Below are 22,459 nucleotides of genomic sequence, written 5' to 3'. Positions count from 1 at the left end.
AAAATAACAAATCCTAATCTCTCGCTCACGCTAGCCATTTAGACATTGGTCAACAATACAAATTCTCTTTGTTCACCTCAAATGCCCGGCAAGTGCAATGGACCATTCAAATTCTTAAAACCAACATATTGGTAAATTGTTTCACGCTTCATTTATCCCATATTTCGCCCTAAAATTACTGCAGGTATTCTGCGTAAATCTGCGTAAAATTTGTGTGGGCCTTCAGCTCGCAAATACCAACACAAGTTCACATTTTGTACTTGAAGCTAAACAATGGTATGAGCGTCACTATGACTATTTCTCCAGGATGAAAAATTCACTTTCAAGAAGATTAAAGATTAAGAAATGACCAATGTGTGAAGTGCTTTGAAGTGGTTTATTGCGAAATTCTTTGGTAAGTTAGTGGATACAGAAAAATAGGTCAAGCTAATGTTTAAAGTGGAGGTGTATTATCCTAAATTCTTTCGCAAAAGTGAGCAGATCTATAGCCAAAATTATTTCTTCTGATAATCTGAAAGTGTTTATCATATTTTCAATGAATATAAGGTCTACATCGCTGTCTTCAATAATTTGTACCAGAAATAAACAACATATTCAAAGCGGATAACTCAAAACTAATTTTTTTTACCGGCTCCGTTGTAAAGCTCCATTACCTCGAAATAATATTATTTGAGTTGATGCCCAGACCAGAAGATGGCATATCAACTGAGAGAATATTTTTCCTTTGAATTTCTAATAAAATATTTGCCAAGGGTAGTATTTGATGTCAAAATTGTTGTTGTATTTAATAACGGACCATTTTACCTCTTTTTAATGAATCCGAAAAACTACGGAACAGAACTCGGCGCAGTCCCTTACGTCGATGAAGATATTTTTAAAGACAATTCCATGATATTTCCGATAATAGAATTGTCAATTTCCCCACCCTGTCGTTTTTCTCTGTTCGACTCTCAATGAAACTCGATTTAATATACAGTGGAACTTCCATAACTCAAACTTCTATAACTCGAAGTTCTCCATAATTCGAACTCTTAATTTGGCAATAGAAGTCAAATTTCATACAAATTTCCTTCTATAAATCGAATTTTTTGACCGTGGCATAATACAAAATTTAAAATTCTACTATCAAGGAACTATTTTAAAGGAGTCCGCATATTCGTATGGAGGTGAACGAAAAATATGATATTACACTTATAGATTTCATAAATCATGTAACAAAGACATGGGATACAGACGTCAAGGGCCAAACAATAGCAAACTGCAACAAGTAAAATTACAGAATACATCTTTTAATGTATTTAAATAAATCTATGTTTTACAGCCTTTTGAACAATTTTTTATTTTAATGAAAATTCTCTAACTCGAATTTTTTTTGTGGCTTATGGTGTTTCGAGTTAGAGAAGTTCCACTGTATGTAAGTCGTTGATGGGTTCTTTTTTATACACTCGCAACAAAAGTTGCTAAGAGAGTATTATAGTTTTGTTCACATAACGGTTGTTTGTAAGTCATAAAACTAAACGAGTTAGATATAGGGTTATATATATCAAAATGATCAGGGTGACGAGACGAGTCAAAATCCGAATGTCTGTCTGTCCGTCCGTCCGTGCAACGGATAACTTGAGTAAAAATTGAGATATCTTGATGAAACTTGAAACTTGCTTTCGAAAATGGGCAAAATCGGACCACTGCCACGTCCACAAAATGGCGAAAACCGAAAACGCAAAAAGTGTCATAACTAAGCCATAAATAAAGTTATAAAAGTAAAATTTGGAACAAAGGATCGCATTAGGAAGGGGCATATTTGGATGTAATTTTTTGGGGAAGTGGGCGTGGCCCTGCCCTCAAATCGGCTATTTGTATATATCTCGCAAACCAATTAAGTTATATAAACCAAACTTTCTGCAGTCGGTTCTCTTATGTACCCCACCACACACCATGAAAATAGTTGAAATCGGATAATAACCACGCCCACCTCCCATACATAGGTTATGTTGAAAATTACTAAAAGTGGGTTAACTTGCTAACGAAAAACGTCAGAAACACAAAATTCCACATAAGAAATGGCAGATAGAAGCTGCACACAGATTTTTTTACAAAATGGAAAATGAGCGTGGCATCGCCCAATTATGGGTCAAAAACCATATCTCAGGAACTACTCGACCGATTTCAATGAAACTTGGTTTGTAATAGTTTCCTTACATCCCAATGATATGTTGTGAAAATAGGCCAAATTGCTTCACAACCACGCCTACTTCCAATATACCAGAACTGTGAAGACGATCTGAATCTTTACTTTATAATACATAAAGTAAGCACTAGTGAAGATATCGATGCAGAACTTTGCACAAATACTACGCTTAAAGTGTGGCAGTCTCTTTCTAAAACTCGCCAAAATCGGATCATAGGTTTTCAAGGCCCCATATATCGAACATGAGGACCTCGGTGCTTCTAACCTAATATTAGGGTTTCCAACTTTCAATGGACTTTATACAATATATATGACGAATATGTGGGTTAAATTGTATATTATATAATATTATTATTATTATATTTGGCGTAGGAACCGCTTTAAGCGATTATAGCCGAATCCACCAGAGCGCGCCACTCATTCCTCCTTTTTGCTTTTTGGCGCCAACTGGAAACACCAAGTGAAGCCAGATCACTTTGCATTTGGTCTTTCCACCGGAGTGGAGGTCGTCCTCTTCTGCGGCTTCCTCCAGCGGGTACTGCATCGAATACTTTCAGAGCTGGAGTGTTTTCTTCCATCCGTACAACATGACCTAGCCAGCGTAGCCGCTGTCTTTTTATTCGCTGAACTATGTCAATGTCGTCGTATAAATCGTACAGCTCATCGTTCCATCGTCTGCGGTATTCGCCGTTGCCAATGTTTAGAGGACCATAAATCTTGCGCAAAACCTTTCTCTCGAAAACCCCAAGAGTCGTCTCATCGGATGTTGTCATCGTCCACGCTTCAGCGCCATACATCAGGACGGGAATAATGAGCGACTTATAGAGTTTGATTTTGGTTCGTCAAGAGAGGACTTTACTTTTCAATTGCCTACTCAGTCCAAAGTAGCACCTGTTGGCAAGAGTGATTCTGCGTTGGATTTCAAGGCTGACATTGTTGATGTTGTTAATGCTGGTTCCCAGATAAACGAAATTATGTACAACTTCAAAGTTATGACTGTCAACAGTGACGTGGGAGCCAAGACGCGAGTGCGCTGACTGTTTGTTTGATGACAGGAGATATTTCGTCTTGTCCTCATTCACCACCAGACCCATACGCTTCGCTTCTTTATCTAGTCTGGAAAACGCAGAACAAACGGCGCGGTTGTTGCTTCCGATGATATCAATATCATCGGCATACGCCAGGAGCTGTACACTCTTGTAGAAGATTGTACCCTCTCTATTTAGTTCTGCAGCTCGTATTATTTTTTCCAGCAATAGATTGAAGAAGTCGCGCGATAGTGAGTCACCCTGTCTGTAGCCTCGTTTGGTATCGAACGGCTCGGAGAGGTCCTTCCCGATCCTGACGGAGCTTTTGGTGTTGCTCAAAGTCAGCTTACATGGCCGTATTAGTTTTGCAGGGATACCAAATTCAGACATCGCGGCATAAAGGCAGCTCGTTTTCGTGCTATCGAAGGCAGCTTTAAAATCGATAAAAAGATGGTGAGTATCGATTCTTCTCTCTCGGGTCTTTTCCAAGATTTGGCGCATTGTGAATATCTGATCCATTGTAGATTTTCCAGGTCTAAAGCCACACTGATAAGGTCCAATCAGTTCGTTGACGGTGGGCTTTAGTCTTTCACACAATACGCTCGACAAAACCTTATATGCGATATTGAGGAGACTTATACCACGGTAGTTGGCGCAGATTGTGGGGTCTCCCTTCTTTTGGATTGGGCAGAGCACACTAAGATTCCAATCGTCAGGCATGCTTTCTTCCGACCATATTCTACAAAGAAGCTGATGCATGCACCTTATCAGTTCTTCGCCGCCGTATTTGAATAGCTCGGCCGGTAATCCATCGGCCCCCGCCGCTTTGTTGTTCTTCAAGCGGGTAATTGCTATTCGAATTTCTTCATGGTCGGGTAATGGAACATCTATTCCATCGTCATCGATTGGGGAATCGGGTTCGCCATCTCCTGGTGTTGTACTTTCACTGCCATTGAGCAGGTCGGAGAAGTGTTCCCCCCATAATCCCAGTGTGCTCTGGACATCCGTTACCAGATTACCTCCTCGGTCCCTACATGATAATGCTCCGGTCTTGAAACCTTCTGTAAATCGCCTCATCTTTTCATAAAATTTTCGAGTATTACCCATGTTGGCCAGCTTTTCAAGCTTTTCATACTCACGCATTTCGGCCTCTTTCTTTTTACGTCTGCAAATGCGTCTCGCTTCCCTCTTCAGTTCTCGATATCTATCCCACCCCGAACGTGTTGTGGTCGATCGCAACGTTGCGTAGACAGTCTGTTTTCTCTCCACTGCGGAACGACAATTCTCATCGTACCAACTGGTTTTTTGGCGTTGCCGGAGACCAATTGTTTCGGCTGCAGCGGTATGCAATGAGATTGAGATGCCGTTCCACAGCTCCCTTATATCGAGATACTGATGAGTGCTCTCAGAGAGCAGGAGTGCCAATCGAGTAGAAAATCGTTCGGCTGTCGGTTGTGTTTGCAGCTCTTCGACGTCGAACCTTCCTTGCGTTTGTTGACGGGCGTTCTTTGCTGCACAGAGGCGAGTGCGTATCTTTGCTGCTACAAGATAATGGTCCGAGTCAATGTTTGGTCCTCGGAGCGTACGCACGTCTAAAACACTGGAGACAAGTCTTCCGTCTATCACAACGTGATCGATTTGATTGCGCGTGTTTCGATCAGGGGACAGCCACGTTGCTTGATGAATTTTTTTATGTTGGAATCTGGTACTACAGACAACCATATTCCGGGCCCCAGCGAAGTCGATCAGTCTCAGGCCGTTTGGCGATGTTTCGTCATGGAGGCTGAATTTTCCGACTGTTGTGCCAAAGACACCTTCTTTACCCACCCTAGCGTTAAAATCGCCAAGCACGATTTTGACATCGTTAAATAAAGTTAAATAAATAAACTGCGAGAGTATAAAATGTTCGGTTACACCCGAACTTAGCCGTTCCTTACTTGTTTAATTTTTTTTAAGTTTCATTATTGGAGACTATGTTTGGACAAGCATTTGCCCACCATAATTATGGATAGCTCAAGACGACGTAATATCTCTTTTCCTCTGCAAATCCAATAACAAATTTCCATCAGTTAATCGCTGCATGTGGAAGCAATACTGCGCTTCTCACTGAAACGAGAAATTATATGCGGAAGTAAATATATAATATATGGTTAAAGCGTAGGCAGTATATTGATTTTCATGTTTATCATTTTAGCCGAAAGGGTTATATGCCATTATTGTTGAAATAAAAAGTAGCCGAAGTACTTAAAAGGGATAGGCCTAAAAGCGCTCAGAGCTACATAAAAGCATATACGGAGATATAGATATGGCTGTATGTAAAACATATATGTATATACTCAGAGTACAAATGAATATTATTAGCATATGATTTATGTAGTTATATGCACTGAAATGGCTGTAGGCCTTTTAGTGAATGGGATTTTGAATATATATCCACATATTAATATATACAAGTAAAAGAAAGGAAGAAAAGGCAGTAAACAAGTGAATAACCTTCCAGTTACTTACATATCTACCGAAGACTTGAGTTGCTTGCAAAGGAGTCGCGTTATTTTCAAATGTAAGTTGTGGCTTTAATTTCATGCTTTAAATAGCACTTACATTAATAATTTGAAGCTTTCTAAGAATTTAATACTAGATTATTGTCAGAGGAATCGCAGTCAAACTAACGTTATCTTAGCCATACGTATAAATTAAGAAGGTTTTGCAGGCTGAAACTCAACTACCTTACGTTCTTGCTATTTCCAATGTTTACGGTTTTGAAAAAGTGAAGAGGAACTCTTTCTTATGGGGAGATTCACTAGGATTAGTGTGAAGTTATTCTTTGGCATCTTCATCAACAATTTTCAAATTCCGTTATGAACATATAGAAAATATATTTTATAATATATAATATTTTAAAAAAAGCTGCCGCAAAAATAACAACATAAACAGGAGCATATAACTAAGAAATAAAAAAAATAAAATTTCATTTTTACTCGCTAACCCTTCGCCTTTATACAGCTTCACAGTCACACTTGCCCGTCCAATGCGCACATAAATGTCATTATTCATGTCGTGCCGTCGGTCGCCTGTCGATAGTCGCGCGCGATTTGGAAATTCGCAAAGGGTACATCAAAACTTCAAGTGCAAGGCAACGATAACGTACATGCATACATGACGAGTTCCTCAACTTCCTGCGACACGTTCCTAGCACTTCCAATCGCCTGGAGGTCATGTCACTGCTGGTTGCACGCTGCCAACAATAACAAAAACAGCAATAGGTGGTAACCGCGCTGACAACATTGACGTTGTTAGCTTCCTGTTGCACAACAACTTGCCTTGTGTCATCATTTATCGTTGCTACTTTATGGCGTAGTGTCCATCGTCAGTGCCGCGCTGTTGTTGTGACCACGCATACCCTTTGCGGTTTTTATTTACTTTATTTCACTATATATTACATTCTTGTTGGTGTTGTTTGCTGTCGTTGTTTCTGCCATGTTGACTCTAATAAAAACGAATTATCACCGTGTTCGCCGCTTCTACAATGTATGTGTATTCTCGCTCGTACTTCGTGTCCAATGGTAGTTGTATAGATGTATGTGTGTGTGTGTCGTTTGAACAATTTTTCCTTTGTTTAACCCACCTTTCTTCCGCTTTGTCACTTGCCAATTTTCCGTATGCAATGCTTTATTACTGATTTTGCGTCACTTACCAACACCACTCGTGGATTTATTTTCCCCTTTGCGGTATTTTTTTTTCTTCCGCTTTAGATTAAATTCTTTTATTTTACGCTTTCAATTATATTCACTCTGTGTTCGAAACAATAAATTTTAAAAGCAATCGCCAAAAGGTGCATATGAGCACGTATGGTGCCGCTATGACGTGCGAATTGTACAATAGTTTGTTTGAAGTAATATGGTACTGTTGTTGTTGTCGCACCACATTAATCCGTATTTTGGGAATATTATAATATACTACTTTTGTTGAAATTTCGAAATTGAATTTTTAGAGCAATATCAGCAAATACTTGAGGAAAGTGATGTAAATTGAATTGAATCTATTGATAACATCCGTCCATATAACGGCTTTGCTGAAAACTAGAAAAATTTGATTGTTCATCGAATGAGTTTTAAACATTAACTCCTTGCAGATTTTAGATGAAATCTTACAACAAACAAAGTACAGTATAAAAATTGTATATATCGGATTATAGCCACATCAACTTTTCATAAAACTGCAGTTTCTATTACTTTAGAATATGAATAAGGAGAAAGCTCAATAAAACTTGTGCTTCCATTATATGGCAAAAAATATGATATTTAATGATCCATTCCAAACTCTACTCTTTCTTACTTATTAAAAGTCTATGTGCCTCTTTGTGTATAAATATGTGGAGTGCAATTATGTATTAAATAAATAAACAATAACTTACATTCGATTTGTGCGGCAACAAAATGTTATAACTAAAAGGCATTGAGTAAATTAATTGATTGAATATTTACTCACATTTGGTTTCGAAGCTGACAAAGGTATTCGCTTCTGTATTTATTTCAAATGCAAGTGCATCAGTTAAATGTATACAATTTCTGATATATGTACATATGCACATATATATGCACATTTAAGTTTGTAAACACTTAAGCATGTTTAATTGCTTACGTTTGCGATTTATTTCCTTGTTTACAAAACATTGAAAACCTACAAAATACACATTATACAAATAATTAATACATATGTATGTATATAATGTACTATTAGATATGCGACATTGTAAATTTTGTGCTGCAATGAATATGCTTTTGTCCATAAATACATTTGTGCATAAGCGTAACTATTGATCATTAGTACAAATTATGATTAACCACATATCGTGAATTATTTTCTCAGATAGTTTTCGGAACTAAACAGAATTTAAAATTTATTTACATAATATCAAAGAAATTGTTCTTTAAAATTATTTGTTATCGGTATCACAATCTCTTTCATAGCCCAATGAAATTACTCAAAAGATATATATGTATGTATGTATTTATGTATATATTTGTATTATTATATTTGCCTTTCGTCTTATTTTTCAAAATTATTGCAAATGCACTTATGCTATTTTCAAAGTTAACCACTTACAATAAAATGTTATAAATACATACATACAGTTATATAGAACGTAATTTGGCCTTTGGCATTGTTTGTTTTGCTATACATATGTAGCACGAATTGTACTCCGATATTACATATGGTATACATATGTAAGTGTGTGTATATATATCGCAGCAATCAGACATTTCTTTGCTCATATTGTTTACAAATGCAATTAAACTTGAGTCAAGAGAATGAAATGCACATAGTTGCTTAAATACGTACACATATATACTGATATATATCTATATATATGTAGTAAACAATTACTTATGTACATTGTATTTCAGTTATTATTTTGGATAATCGTATAGCAGTGTGATTTGTTGCAACTTACGAATAAATTTCGAAATTTCGCAAACAAGTTATTTTCGAATATATATAATCCATCTTATATAATTAAGAGAAAATACCCCAATGACTTTTCATTTCACTCACGCATGCCATAATTTAAACGAAATATCGATTTTCAACCTTTATACACAAACAATAATCAATCGAATGCCATTATAAACGGTCTGTTCCATCATATAACACCGTCAAAAGTCCAACATAGATTTATATGCAAATATTATTTGGAAAAGTTCTCTGGCCTTGCGGTGAATGAGATGAACAATTGCTGCAACAACAAGAGCAACTACGATGCATGCAAATAGCAAATGCCTGTGGGTGTAATAAAAATCAATGCTTTAATACATTTTTATTAGAGCGAAAGCTCCGTCCAATCGCCGCTCGAAATAATATTCTGTCAACACGAATCAAACGCTTCGCTGACTTTTTTTGGGGTCACTCAGCATCAACTGTGGCCAGACTTTTGCTTATTGCTGTTGAGTGAAGGTGAATTTCTCTGCCCGTTGCCGTGTTGAGCGTCTGCTGTTCAGTGGACTCATTGCATTTTGAATTCGAATGAAATGCGACGGTGTGCGTTGTTTCCACTCGTTGGCCAGATTGATGATTATACAGCTTGGCTTTGGCTGTCAGTTGGTGGAAAACTTTTCGCAATAAATAAATGAGATTATATAATTTGAAATTTGAAACAAAAATATATGTTTAAACCGAAAGTTATTGCTATGAAATTTAGGTGTGCTTCGTTGAGAAAATATAAACTTTATACTCGTGAGTATGTATGTTTGTAAGCTTATCAATAGTAATATTAAAATTTTTATCATATGCGAGTTCATAAAACATTTTGATTGTACTCAATAGAGGTGACGTATCTCAAGTAACTACTAACTAGATTAAAAAAAAAAATTTCTGGAAATGGTCTCAAGCATCAGTCTGCTTAAATTTTTCAAACTAATTAGTTGACTATTTAATAAATATTTCCTTCAACAATAGAATAAATTATCATTAAAAACAGTTAATATTTCTAAGTATACAATTAAGTAGGTAATAATAATATAAGATCAAAATAGTATTAATACTATAATATTGTTCTCAATACCATATTATGTTCTCTACCCAGTAGACATATAAATTTAACGGATCAATCGACAGATCGTTGAAACAGCTGTCATACGCTTCGTATACCTCTCATCACTCAATATACGTTCAATGGCGGCCTTAAATTTCTCTTATGCCATAACCGCCAGATTCAGCACGATTCATATTAAGAAACTGATCGCCGAAGATCGGTGTCTTAATATGACATATGAGATACGAGGTGAATCTTGAGGTTATGTGTACTTTATAATAACGGCATCATATCGAATTTTGCATACAAAGAGATGCGCCTTATTAATTTCCTCGGTTGAAAATAAATTATAACTGGAGGAACGTAGTGAAACGTTTCGTTAAGTTCACAATTTTATTTAAAAAGTTTATTCCTTAAACTAAATCATTTAATATCTTTGTTAGATTTAGCACTTATAAATATTAAAACCAATAAAACCAGCTACATAACTATGAACAGTTAATTTTTACTATATATGCTTCTAAATAATACAAGATTAAATTTTTTCATTTTCCGAAATTATATAAAATAATTCTCACACTTCAATGTACCTTCTCCTTGATATCCTTGCGGGCAAGCGCAAATTGTAACCAGCCCCATACCGCACGTATCAGCAACATGAACAGTAAAAGCACCAAAGAAATACCACCAAATAAGATCAACATGGTATCAATACTATGATATTGTATGAAATTTAAATCCTGTCCGGAGCAATGTAAATGTTTTGCGCCCTTGTGTCTCACCACATACTCTACCCAGTATACAGCTAAGTCCAAGGGGTTCATTGGCTGATCGCGATAAGTCGCTGAAACAGCCGCGGCGCGCTTCGCATAACTCTCATCACTCACCATACGTTCAATGGCAGCTTTGAATTTGTCTTTAGTGAAACTGGTATAATCTACCCTTATGCCGTAACCACCAGCTTCGGCACGATTCATATTAAGAAATTGATCGCCGAAGATCGGTATGCCAATAAAAGGTTTGCCATGATAAATGGACTCAGTGGTACTAAGTAAGCCACCATGTGTGATAAAGAGTTTCACATTCGGGTGTGCCAAAATATCATCCTGTGGGAACCATTCACTAATATACACATTATCCGGTTTGCCTTCGAGTTGTGGATCTTCGAATTTCCATAGCACACGTTGTTTCAAGCCGCGGAATGTTTCAAGTATTGCCTGACGTTTTTCCAGAGGTAAAAATTTGCTCCGCAAATTGGAACCCATCGAGAAATAGATTACGCCATGTTTCGATTCATTAATGAACCGCTCCAAATCGACAGGTAATGGCGATCGCTTACGATTGATATGCATGCCGCCAACTTCGATCTGATTGTGTACATAAGGACGTGAGAAGCTAAGCGAGACATGCTGATTGAGCAACACTAAAGCAGCATTGCGACGCACCTCATACATATCACGCTTGTTGTTGGGAAAATATTTCTTATATATAGCTGCTTGTTTTGGCAAATAGTAGACATCGAGTAACAAGCGTTCGAATATATTATATGCGAAATTGGCTACGCGTTGCCACAACGTCATGCGATCACTGAACGGTAGCATAGCGCTTGCCACATACGATGGGGGGCTCGGAGAACCGACCTATTTCATTAAATTAAATATTAATGCAATTCTAGTTATTAGTATTTTATAATTAACACCTACCATATCTGTGTTCCAGGGGTGAGCACCAAAAGTGCCTAAACCTATCAGTGGTATATTGTAATGTTCACTCAGACCAAAGAGTGCTTCAGAAAGAAAAATTTCATTTATAACAGCATCGAAAGTCTGATTACTAGCAAGTAGCGCTTTAACATTGGCTTCTTCTAGAAATGTACGCGACATATTAAGACCCATCTCGTGGAAATTCCGCATATTCTCTATAACACTCCTCTCGACAGCTAGCAGTAGATTAGATGCGGTGCCTGGGGGTAGAAAATTACGATACAAATTGTGACATATGTATATTTTTATATTGATAAATATGTGAAATATTATTATGCGTGTGGTACTTGCTATTGAAAGAAACAGAGCCATTAAGGGTATTGAACTTTCAAAACCCTGCAATATATATATTTACATATGCACTATCCGAAAAAAATATGGATACCCCATCACATTTTTTACTATTACGAGGGCTGCTATATACATATATTTCGGGCCTAGGCAACACTAAGTGTTGCCAGGTGCAATCTGACATTTCCATTGGAAAGTTTGCCATTTTTTAGCATAACATTACTCAGAACCTTTTGTCATTTAATAGTGAATTGTTTTATTTACAGGGAATTAAAAAATTCATCTCGGCCAAAAAATGGAATTAACTCGTGAACATTTTCGTGCGATCATTTTTCACAACTTTCGACGTGGATTATCGCGACAAGAGTGCATCGATGAACTAAAATCTTTGTATGGCTACGAAGCACCATCCTATAGCACTGTGAAAAACTGGTACAACGAATTCAATCATGGCTGACGCTCGCTCAAAGTCGAATTACGTGAAGGTCGTCCAAAAACAGCCGTTGTGCCAGAAAACATCGATGCCGTACGTGAACTGATAATGCAAGACCGTCATGTAACATACCTTCAGATAGAGACATGCCTATGCATTTCTCCCATAAGCATACATTCGATATTGCATGAACACCTGGCCGTAAAAAAGATTTGTTCTCGTTGGATCCCGCACAATTTGACAATCGCTCATAAAAAAGGCTCAAAAAAGTGCTTCGAAAATTAGTTTGAGCCATGCAAAAGTGTGTAAATCTTGATGGAGAATATTTTGAAAAACAATAAAACCATTTTCGTTGATAAATATTGCTATTTTCATTATTAGGCCAGAAATATATATCTATAGCAGCCCTCGTATTTGAAAATTTCTACCGAGAGTTCAGCAAAAAAAAATTGCACATACTATTGGTAGATACTATAAGCTTTTGTTTGGCTTGCAGAATGAACCCATTTTGAAGATTTACGCACAAAAAATGTATATATACCGTGGCAATATTTGCCATTTAAATAGGAAAATAATTTAGTTTGGTATTGCTGTAGCTACAATGGTTTATCAAATCTGGAATTAATCGAAGACAAATGACGGGAGAGTCCTACGGATATATAGTAATGTAACCAAGTAAGTATATGATCTATAGCATAAGTTATTAAGTAACGAAGCATTATAGTAAGCCATATACGATTTCGCCGAATAAAGAATATTGAATTCAACTAAACATATTTCCCTTCGACTTGTAGTATTATAAAATGTTCGTTAACGCCCGATCTTAGCACTTCCTTACTTTTTAATTATTGGTATTTAAACATATACATACATGTATACTTCCTCAATTTAGAAATTTAAAACGTCATTAAAACTCTGTTTACTAAGCAGCGGTGCACATAAATACATACATATCGTGGGCAAAAAAGCTAACGTACAAATATCTTTCCATCATATATGGCTAAGTTCGGGTGTAACCGAACATTTTATACTCTCGCAATTTATTTAACTTTATTAATATTATATAATACACAATTTGACCCACATATTCGTCATATATATTGTATATAGTTCATTCAAAGTTGGAAACATTAATATTAGGTTAGAAGCACCGAGGTCCTCATGTTCGATATATGGGGCCTTGAAAACCTATGGTCCGATTTCGGCAATTTTTACAATGGGGCTGCCACACTATAAACGTAGTATTTGTGCAAAGTTCTGCACCGATATCTTCACTAGTGCTTACTTTATATATTGTAAAGTTAACGATTCAGATCGTCTTCAAAGTTTTGATATATAGGAAGTAGGCGTAGTTGTGATTGGATTTGGCCTATTTTCACAACATATCATTGGGATGTAAGGAAACTATTACAAATTGGTTTATATAGCTTTATTGGTTTGAGAGATATATACAAATAACCGATTTGAGGGCGGGGCCACGTCCACTTCTTCAAAAAAAAAATTACATCCGTATGTGCCCCTCCCTAATGTGATCGTGTGTTCCAAATTTTATTTTAATGACTTTATTTGTGGCTTAGTTATGACACTATATAGGTTTTCAGTTTCAGCCATTTTGTGGGCGTGGCAGTGTACCGATTTTGCCCATTTTCGAAAGCAACCTCCTCAGGGTGCCAAGGAATATGTGTTTCAAGTTTCATTAAGATATCTTAATTTTTACTCAAATTATCGCTTACACGGACAGGCGGACAGTCGATATAACCTTACTACTCGATATAACCTTAATGATTTGCGGATTTCACATCCACTCGTCATCCTGATCATTTATATATATATAACCCCATATCTGACTCTTTTATTTCTTGGTGACACAAACAACCGTTATGTGAACAAAACTATGATACTCTGTGCAACATGTTGCGAGAGTATAACAAACCATAATCCCATTTTTTTCATACAAACTTCAACGATACTATTAATATTAAATATTTGGCGAAATAATGCCCTTCATTTCATCCAAGAATTCAATATAGTCAAAAAACAACAAAAAAAAAAAGACTGAAAATCACACCAAAAAAGTTTATGGACTTTCCCTGTTTTGGTTTTTTATCTTCGCGTGGCGGGGTCGTAAAATTTCCTTTGAGAGTCGGAAAATAATCTTAGGCTTGTATTTAAAGGGGAATGGAGCACGTACAATTGACCGAATTATTATCAAATCGCTATCGAGTGAAAAGTCTGGAATTTTACAGTAAAAACCACGTTCAGGTCCAAGGCAATTAGCACCAGAAATATAGAAGGAAGTATTGCGCAGTCCAGGATGTAGAGTGCATCCGCAAACCATTCGAAATGTGCTTTACAAGCATGTGTACTGGTGTATCGACAAAAGAGGCTTCCTGTATTTCCAAGAAAATATGGTGATAAACCTGACTCGTTTTGGGATGACGTAGTATGGAGAGACGAGTCAAAATTCAATAATTTTAGTTCGGTGTTTTGCGTTTTTTATACTCTCGCAACAAAAGTTGCTAAGAGAGTATTATAGTTTTGTCCACATAACGGTTGTTTGTAAGTCCTAAAACTAAACGAGTTAGATATAGGGTTATATATACCAAAGTGATCAGGGTGACGAGTAAAGTTCAAATCCGGATGTCTGTCTCTCCGTCCGTGCAAGCTGTAACTTGAGTAAAAATTGAGATATCTTAATGAAACTTGGAACACATGTTCCTTGGCACCATAAGAAGGATAAGTTCGAAATTGGGCGGAATCGGACCACTGCCACGCCCACAAAATGACGATAACCAAAAACACATAAAAAGCTACACTAAGCCATCAATAAAGTTATGAAAATAAAATTTGGAACATAGGATCGCATTAGAGAGGGGCACTTTTGAATGCAATTTTTTTGGAAAAGTGGGTGTGACCCCTCCCCCAAATAGGTTTTTTGTATATATCTTGCAAACCAATAAAGCTATATAAACCAAACTTTCTGCAGTCGTCTTCTTTCTTCTTATACAGTGCAAAAATGAAAGAAATCGGATAATAACCTCGCCCACCTCCCATACAAAGGTTAGTTTGAAAATGACTAAAAGTGGTTTAACTAACTAACGAGAAACGTCAGAAACACCAAATTTTACATAAGGCAGAAATTTAGAAATGGCAGAAAGAAGCTGCACTGAGATTTTTTTACAAAACGGAAAATGGGTGTGGCGTCGCCCACTTATGAGTCAAAAACCATATCTCAAGAACTATTCCACCGATTCCACCGATAATTCGGTATATAACACGTTCTTGACACCCTGATGACACTGGTGGAATATGGGCGAAATCGGTTCACAACTACGCCTACTTCCCATATAACTCAATTTTGAATCCTTCTGATTCTTTCACTTTATAATGTATACATAAGGAACCGATAAAGATAGCGAAATAAAACTTTACACAAATACTGTATTTGAGCTGTGATATCACTTGTGGGGAAATTGTCAAAATCGGATCATGACTTTTCAAGGCCCCTGATATCAAACATGAAGAACTCAGTGCCTAAGGGTAATTTTTCACCGAAAATATAGGTAAAGTTATAAATGAAATGCGAGAGTATAAAATGTTCGGTTGCACCCGAACTTAGCCTTTCCTTACTTGTGTTTACTATTTTTTGAACGGAATGTCAAGGAGCCGCAACTGTGTTGAACTGTTAAAATTTAGAAATCATGGTATTGACTTTGGAAAACTATTCATATTTAATTATAATTATTTTTATATTATCGCAACATGTTGCTAGAGAATAACAGTTTTATTCACCTAAGTACTGTCGGTAACGTCAAAAACCAATGGATAAACATATGTTGATATGGAGTTAAATATTTCAAAACGATTAGTATTAAGATATAAGAGATTTTATGTATAGATGTATCTGAAAAATGGCTAAGGACGAAAACATTTCTATCTACGATTTATCAATAAATGTCAATAAATAAAATATTGTAATAAATCTAAGTAAGTATATGACCTAAAGTTTAAGTTATTAAGTAACCAAATATAATAGAAATCCATTAAAAGTTTCGTGAAATAACGCACATTGAATTCATCTGGAAGTATTTTCTTTAGATTTAGAGTTTTTAAAATTGCAATATTGGGTTACACTCGATCTTAGATCTCCCTTATATTTTAATTATTAGTGTTTTAAAAACACATACATGTATACATATGTATGTACTTCCTCAATTTAGAAAATTAAAATGTCATTAAAACAATGCTCACTGCGATGCGGTGTTCAAATGCTTCTAATAATTGTGAAATATCGCAGAAGTCGCTAGTAATTTTCCGTAGCTGGCTTTTCATTGATTATTAAAATCAAAGTGGTTATAAAGTACACATTTATCATAGACATGTGCGTTTACACATACACCCACATCTATGTGCAAACATGAATTATCGAGATGGCACGATTCCGATTACTTTGGCGGTCGGGGTTTGACAACTCCGATCGGTATAAATGGGGTATCGGGTGAAAGAGGAGGCTCTCCAGAGCAGGAATATATATATATATATATATTCTTGATTGGACTTATATATTCATGTTAAATATTCATGTTTAAAAGTCCAATTTTTTCTATAAGTAACACATGGAATTTCACACACTGTAACACTATTTTTTCACATTTTTTACTTCACATATTGAAAATTACACTATTAACATTCAATTTAATTCAAAATATAGATTTATTTAAGATTTTTTAAGCCAAAATTACTTATTTTAAAAATCACTTAGCACACTAATAGCTGAAAAGGTTTCTGTGTTTACAATTATGTGGAAAACGAGCGTTGCCACATGTTAGAAACCATAGATGATATATTTTTTAATAACTGTGTTTTATTTATGTATTATCATACCATAGTTTTTTGTTGTAGAACTCTCTTCTGCATCAAGGATGTATATAAAAAATCTTTCGAGGGATGTCCGAAGTTTTTTTCGTGTAGAACTCCTTTCTGCACTGGCGGCCTTCGGCCGCGCTTTAAAAAAATAACCCTGGTCGAGCCAAAACCGGGGTGTCCAAAGTTTTTTTCGCGCACAACTCCTTTCTGCACTGGCGGCCTTCGGCCACGCTTTAAAAAAACAACCCTGGTCGAGCCAAAACCGGGGTGTCCAAAGTTTTTTTCGTGTAGAACTCCTTTCTGGTCAAGCCAATACAAGTGTTAGCAAAATAAAAGGCTGTCCTCGATATGAGTTTTCAAAATTTATTTTGTTTAATAAAAGAAGAGGAATTTTGGCAAAAAAGAGGAATTTTCGCAAAAAGAGGAATTTATGGATGTATTTATATATGGTATCTACAATATGGCAACGCTCGTTTTCCGCATAATTGTAAACCAGTGGTCGGCAAACTTATACAATCAAACAATTTATTTTGTGAAGGTGTATGCGTGTTGAGAGCTACTCAACTGACCAAGAGTTCTGTTCTACTGGTCCCGTACTTTTTTAGAACTGGTGAAATTAGGACCAATACTGGTTTCCTAACAATAATTTTTATAGTGTACGTTAGCTTAACACATACAATCAATTGTTTTTACCGCGTAGAAATGTGTATGAAAGCATTATAAAGCAGTAAACTTTATATAAATTACATTGTTTGCAAAACAAAAATCGATAGTACTACTTCGAATTAAACACACAACTATTAATTATATTACAAACATTTTAAATGGCGAATGAAGTTGGAAAATTAATCGTTGTGTTTTCATGAACTGACTTGCAAAAATAATAAACAAATTAATAATCTAAATAGAAATGTAATAATATATATAAAAACATTGCCTTTTGTGTTCATACATGCGTGCGTACTACCCACCATACGTCCTGCTCCATGGATAATATGATACGAAACTCTTCTCTTTTGCTTGTTGAGAGAGCCCATGAACTCATTTTTGATGTTGGCAACAAAGCCAGATCATGGGCTACTGAACAGCTGACAGTCAAAATGACGAGCTACCACTAAGAATCCCGCAGAAATAAATGATTAAATGGTTCGTTTTTGTACGATAAGTTTTTTGTGATTTTTGAATTACTATTAACTTCTATTTAAATGGAGTTAATATGTGTACATTATTTAAGAAACGGTGGCTATTTGTACGAAAGTAATATATGTACGTTCTTTAACAGTGTTAAATGACATTTACGCAAATACATATCTGGGTACAAATTTTCTCTTAAACTTTTAGAGAATATATTAAGGTGTTTATTTGTTTATAAAATATAAATAAATATATGTTACTAAATTAAACTAAGCTAAATTTTTGTTTATGTTGACTTATAATATGTACGATTTTTAATTATTATTATATTTTATTATTTTTATGTGTAGATGTCTATTGTTTATCTTAAAATATATATTTATAAGTGTATGTGTTGGTGTAATATTGGTTAAGAAGTCTCTATTAAGCGTAAACTGCAAACCAATAAATACCCAAGAAATCGAATAAAAATCTCCTAACTTATGTTTTCCCGCAGTGGCACCACTGCCAAATGTTATAAAAAATGCGGACTTTGACAGCTCTCTCACGAATGAAAGAGTTTCGTATCATGTTATCTTTGTCCTGCTCGCTGTGAAGTCAGCAAGCAACTGACCTGACATCGCGTCTATGGTGTAAAAATGATTGCAAGTACGTGTGTTTCACATGTACAATCAGTGTGCGCTCAGAGAGCGCTCCGCGGGCAATGGGCTGCCGATCACTGTTGTAAACACATAAATTTGAGAGTGAAAAGTGATTTTTGAAACATATAATTCTGACTTTAAAATTATATAATAAAATTAAAATGTACATTTAATGCAACGCCTACAGTTTTATTTAATATATTTGAGGTGAAAAAAGTGCGTAAAATGTGTTAAAGTGTATTAAATTGTGTAAAATAGCTAGTTGAAAATTTTGATTTTTTATCTTAAAAGCGGAATATCTCGAAAACTAGGCGTCTGCGGTACCTATTAGCCTATATATTTTTGAATCGGGAGGACGTCCTCTTTCCAACGGTGTAACCAGATCGCGGCGCCATAGTAATCGGAAATGTGCCATCGAGATTACTGCGATAAGTAGCAATCCCGCCGAATGTTTGTTTATAGTTCGTACAAAAGTCCATATTCATGCTTATGTACTTATGCAAGTTCATACATGTGCCGCCGTTATCACATTGCATTGGTCACTTCTGTTTTTACATTGCATAATTGATATTTTTTTAGTTATACAAAGCAATACTTAATACTTAAGCACGCATCACTCACTATCCATGGCTGCCTTAATACGCGGTGTTTCTATGTCCACATAATTCTCCATTGGCTTTTTCAGTGGAAATGGTGAAATAACCGTTACCTGGTGACCTCTACGCGCCAACTCCTTCATCAGCGCCGAGCCGACGATGTGGTGCGATCTGGCGCCGGTGTGTAGAACAGCCAAAAACCGATAGGCCTGCACATTGGCGGCACACAGCAGAGCTGTGGCCATTAATATAAGACTAGGCAAATGCATTAATTTTGACAATTACAAAAAAAAAACACAAATTAAAATTCTTAATTATTTATTAAAAAAAAAATGCAATTATTTTCACAATTTTTAACAATTTTACATAATCAAACACTTCGATTCACTATTTCGTTATTGCGTTGATCTCACCGAAATTTCATTTGTTTTTCGTACGTTGCGCGTTTGATGAGCAAAAACTGTCTGACCGCCGACAACTCAAAAATACCAATATATAGCGTTACATTCACACCTGTTTGTACACTTGTAAGTAGATTTGCCGGCAATTGTGTGGTCTCATTGCAGCTTTTGTATTATTTGTATATATATTATATATATATATGTACATACAAAGGGTGTACATCATACCCAATTTTTACGATAATGTCAACGGCGTTTGAGAGAAATATTTACAATAATAAGCGGCGCAGTAAATAGCACAAAAAATTATCCTAGTTTCATAAGCTTCTACTTACAGTAAAGGCTATAAATGTGATAATATGTCCATGTTGAGATATAATAAATAATCAGAATAATGGTCTCAGACTACTAATGCTTAACTAGTATAGTGTCAAATAAACATGACTTTTAAAATTATCGTACTCAGGTTCTCGGTCGCAAAATAAAGCTACCACTACTATTTTACATTGAAAAAATGTGAACGTTCGATTCGTTTATTTAGAGATAGATAAACAGTAGTTTATCAGTAGATAGCCTTATCTTTTGTAAATATCAACGTTTTTTATCAAAGATTCTTCTTGATACTCATATATTTCATTATCAACGCAACACCCTAATGCAGACAAGCCCAGTGCTCCGAGAATGATCAGAAATCATGCTGGCATGCTCACGTTCTCAAAACAATGTATAATCATTAAGACCGTTTTCACACGGGCAATTTTTGTCGCGGCAATTCTTAGTTTTATAGGAGAGGGGGCGACCAAGGGAAGCGAGAGAGAGAGAAATTCTCCTCTCTTCGTCGCCCCTCTCCTATAAAACTAAGAATTGCCGCGACAAAAATTGCCCGTGTGAAAACGGTCTAAACAGACTGAGAGAATCGATCGCATGCATTCTGACTCTCTGCTTATCGCGCTTAAGAGAGTATTTACTTATTTTCAAGTTTCATTCGTATACCTTTCAGCATATTGTATATATGTGTGTAGAATACTGATTAAACTCTCTTAAAATTAAAAGAAGATTATGTACGAAACGCTAAAGAGAAACATTTCAATACTACCGAGTGTATAATTAATGAGCATGAGTACGTGGTTTTAGTGGTTATTATTTTGATGTTAAGATTTTATACTAAACAGCAAAATCATTAATAAGTTACTATCATTTGCAACAACAATTTGTGTATTCATGTTGGTCCTCCACTTTTCGGCTAAAACTGGCATTTCTTGTTTTTGGTTTATTTTGAAAATTTTGCTGTAAACAAAAGTGGGATATAATTAATACACGTGTAATAAAATGTGCGTAAACTTTATTCATATTAGTTTAACGGGTGTTCCCATACGATAATTTCTTACTGAGTAGAATTATGCCTTCAAGCAAACTCGTATACGAGTAGGCTTAAGGGTATAAACCATTTTCGTGAATTTTGAAATTTCTTGGACATAATAAGGTATATTTTCAGCTATATTTTAAGATTTTTTTTTACAAAAATATTGAAAAATACTGCATAACTCCGTTATTTGTGTTGGGAGGTACAAAAAAAATAAAAGGTACCCAATTGCTGACATGACTCCGACCGAATGAGTAGCTGAAATAATTCATAAAGGTTAATAAGTTGAATACCTTTCCTGTACAATGAACTACGGTTAATAAAATGGCGTAGTTCTGAAAAAGAATTGCGTTTTTTTTAGGTAAAAAAATGGTAGCTTTTTAAATGCCAAATTGACAATTTTCAACAAATCAAAAATATCGTAGGTCATTGTAAGGCAGGATGCTTCTGAAAACGCTGTACTCATTTCTCGAAATCCTCGGTCCGGCATGGATATATCAGTGTGTGCGCAGTTAAAACCTATAGTGGCTCTTTAAGGAAATATGGTTAGTTCTTGTGTATTATATGATAACCGTAGATATTATATTCACAAGTTATCAGGTCATCTTCCATAAATGAGTTCAAGAATAATAATGAATATGAGAATTCATATATGAGGGGATTCCGTATAGAGAGAGTTCGAAGCTCATTTAAATTCGATTCATTTCAAATATGTTTCAATTATTTCAGTATTAAAAAAACATGACATTCAGATAAAAATATCGCACATCTTATGGGAGAATATTTAAAAGCAGCAAATCATTTCTTCAATTTACATGAACAACACTCTGTCAGCAAATATACAAATAAAACGCAAAATGTATGTAAAGAGTACGAATTAATACGCAATGTAAACGAAAGAAACCCTTGAATGATCTGAAATAAGCGTAAATAGTTGACAAAAGATCATACAAATTTAAGTAATGAGTTTTGTCAAAGTGATTGTGCATCAAGCAGTCAGCATGTGTTTGATGTATGAATCAAGGCATACGAGTATGTCGAAGATACAGAAAAATATGGAAAACGCGCAAACCAAACGTAAACAACACCATCGTGTCATGATTCTTTTGCGCCTTGACTTTTTTTGCGCTGCAAAGTTTGTGAAATTGAAAATAAACAAAGGACCGTATACAATGCGAAAGGAAAAGCAACGCTCGGAAATGAATTCAAAAGCAAGGAAATGA

At 35.6% G+C, this 22,459-nt stretch overlaps 1 protein-coding gene across 1 annotated transcript; it reads right to left on the bottom strand.

Moving 5' to 3' along the window:
• Positions 1 to 10,110: 10,110 nt before the first annotated feature.
• LOC105219082 (UDP-glycosyltransferase UGT5) lies at positions 10,111 to 20,034 on the bottom strand. The gene is made up of 3 exons (XM_054230798.1): positions 19,498 to 20,034; positions 11,452 to 11,711; positions 10,111 to 11,388 (listed from the first exon to the last, which is right to left on the bottom strand). The coding sequence occupies exons 1-3, from the start codon at positions 19,739 to 19,741 to the stop codon at positions 10,330 to 10,332; spliced, it is 1,563 nt and encodes a 520-aa protein (XP_054086773.1). The 5' UTR covers positions 19,742 to 20,034; the 3' UTR covers positions 10,111 to 10,329.
• Positions 20,035 to 22,459: the final 2,425 nt, after the last annotated feature.

The sequence above is a fragment of the Zeugodacus cucurbitae genome, chromosome 2 (assembly GCF_028554725.1).
Source record: "Zeugodacus cucurbitae isolate PBARC_wt_2022May chromosome 2, idZeuCucr1.2, whole genome shotgun sequence".
Classification (NCBI taxonomy): Eukaryota; Metazoa; Arthropoda; class Insecta; order Diptera; family Tephritidae; genus Zeugodacus; species Zeugodacus cucurbitae.
This window is presented reverse-complemented; position numbering and strand designations above follow the sequence as displayed.

Bases quoted from the DNA above. Each gene is read 5' to 3' on its own strand.
- LOC105219082 (XM_054230798.1), bottom strand. From the start codon at position 19,741: ATGCATTTGCCTAGTCTTATATTAATGGCCACAGCTCTGCTGTGTGCC. The intron at 11,712-19,497 runs GTGAGTGATGCG...TTCTACCCCCAG, and splicing joins TATTAAGGCAGCCATGGATA to GCACCGCATCTAATCTACTG. The intron at 11,389-11,451 runs GTAGGTGTTAAT...TTAATGAAATAG, and splicing joins ACCCCTGGAACACAGATATG to GTCGGTTCTCCGAGCCCCCC.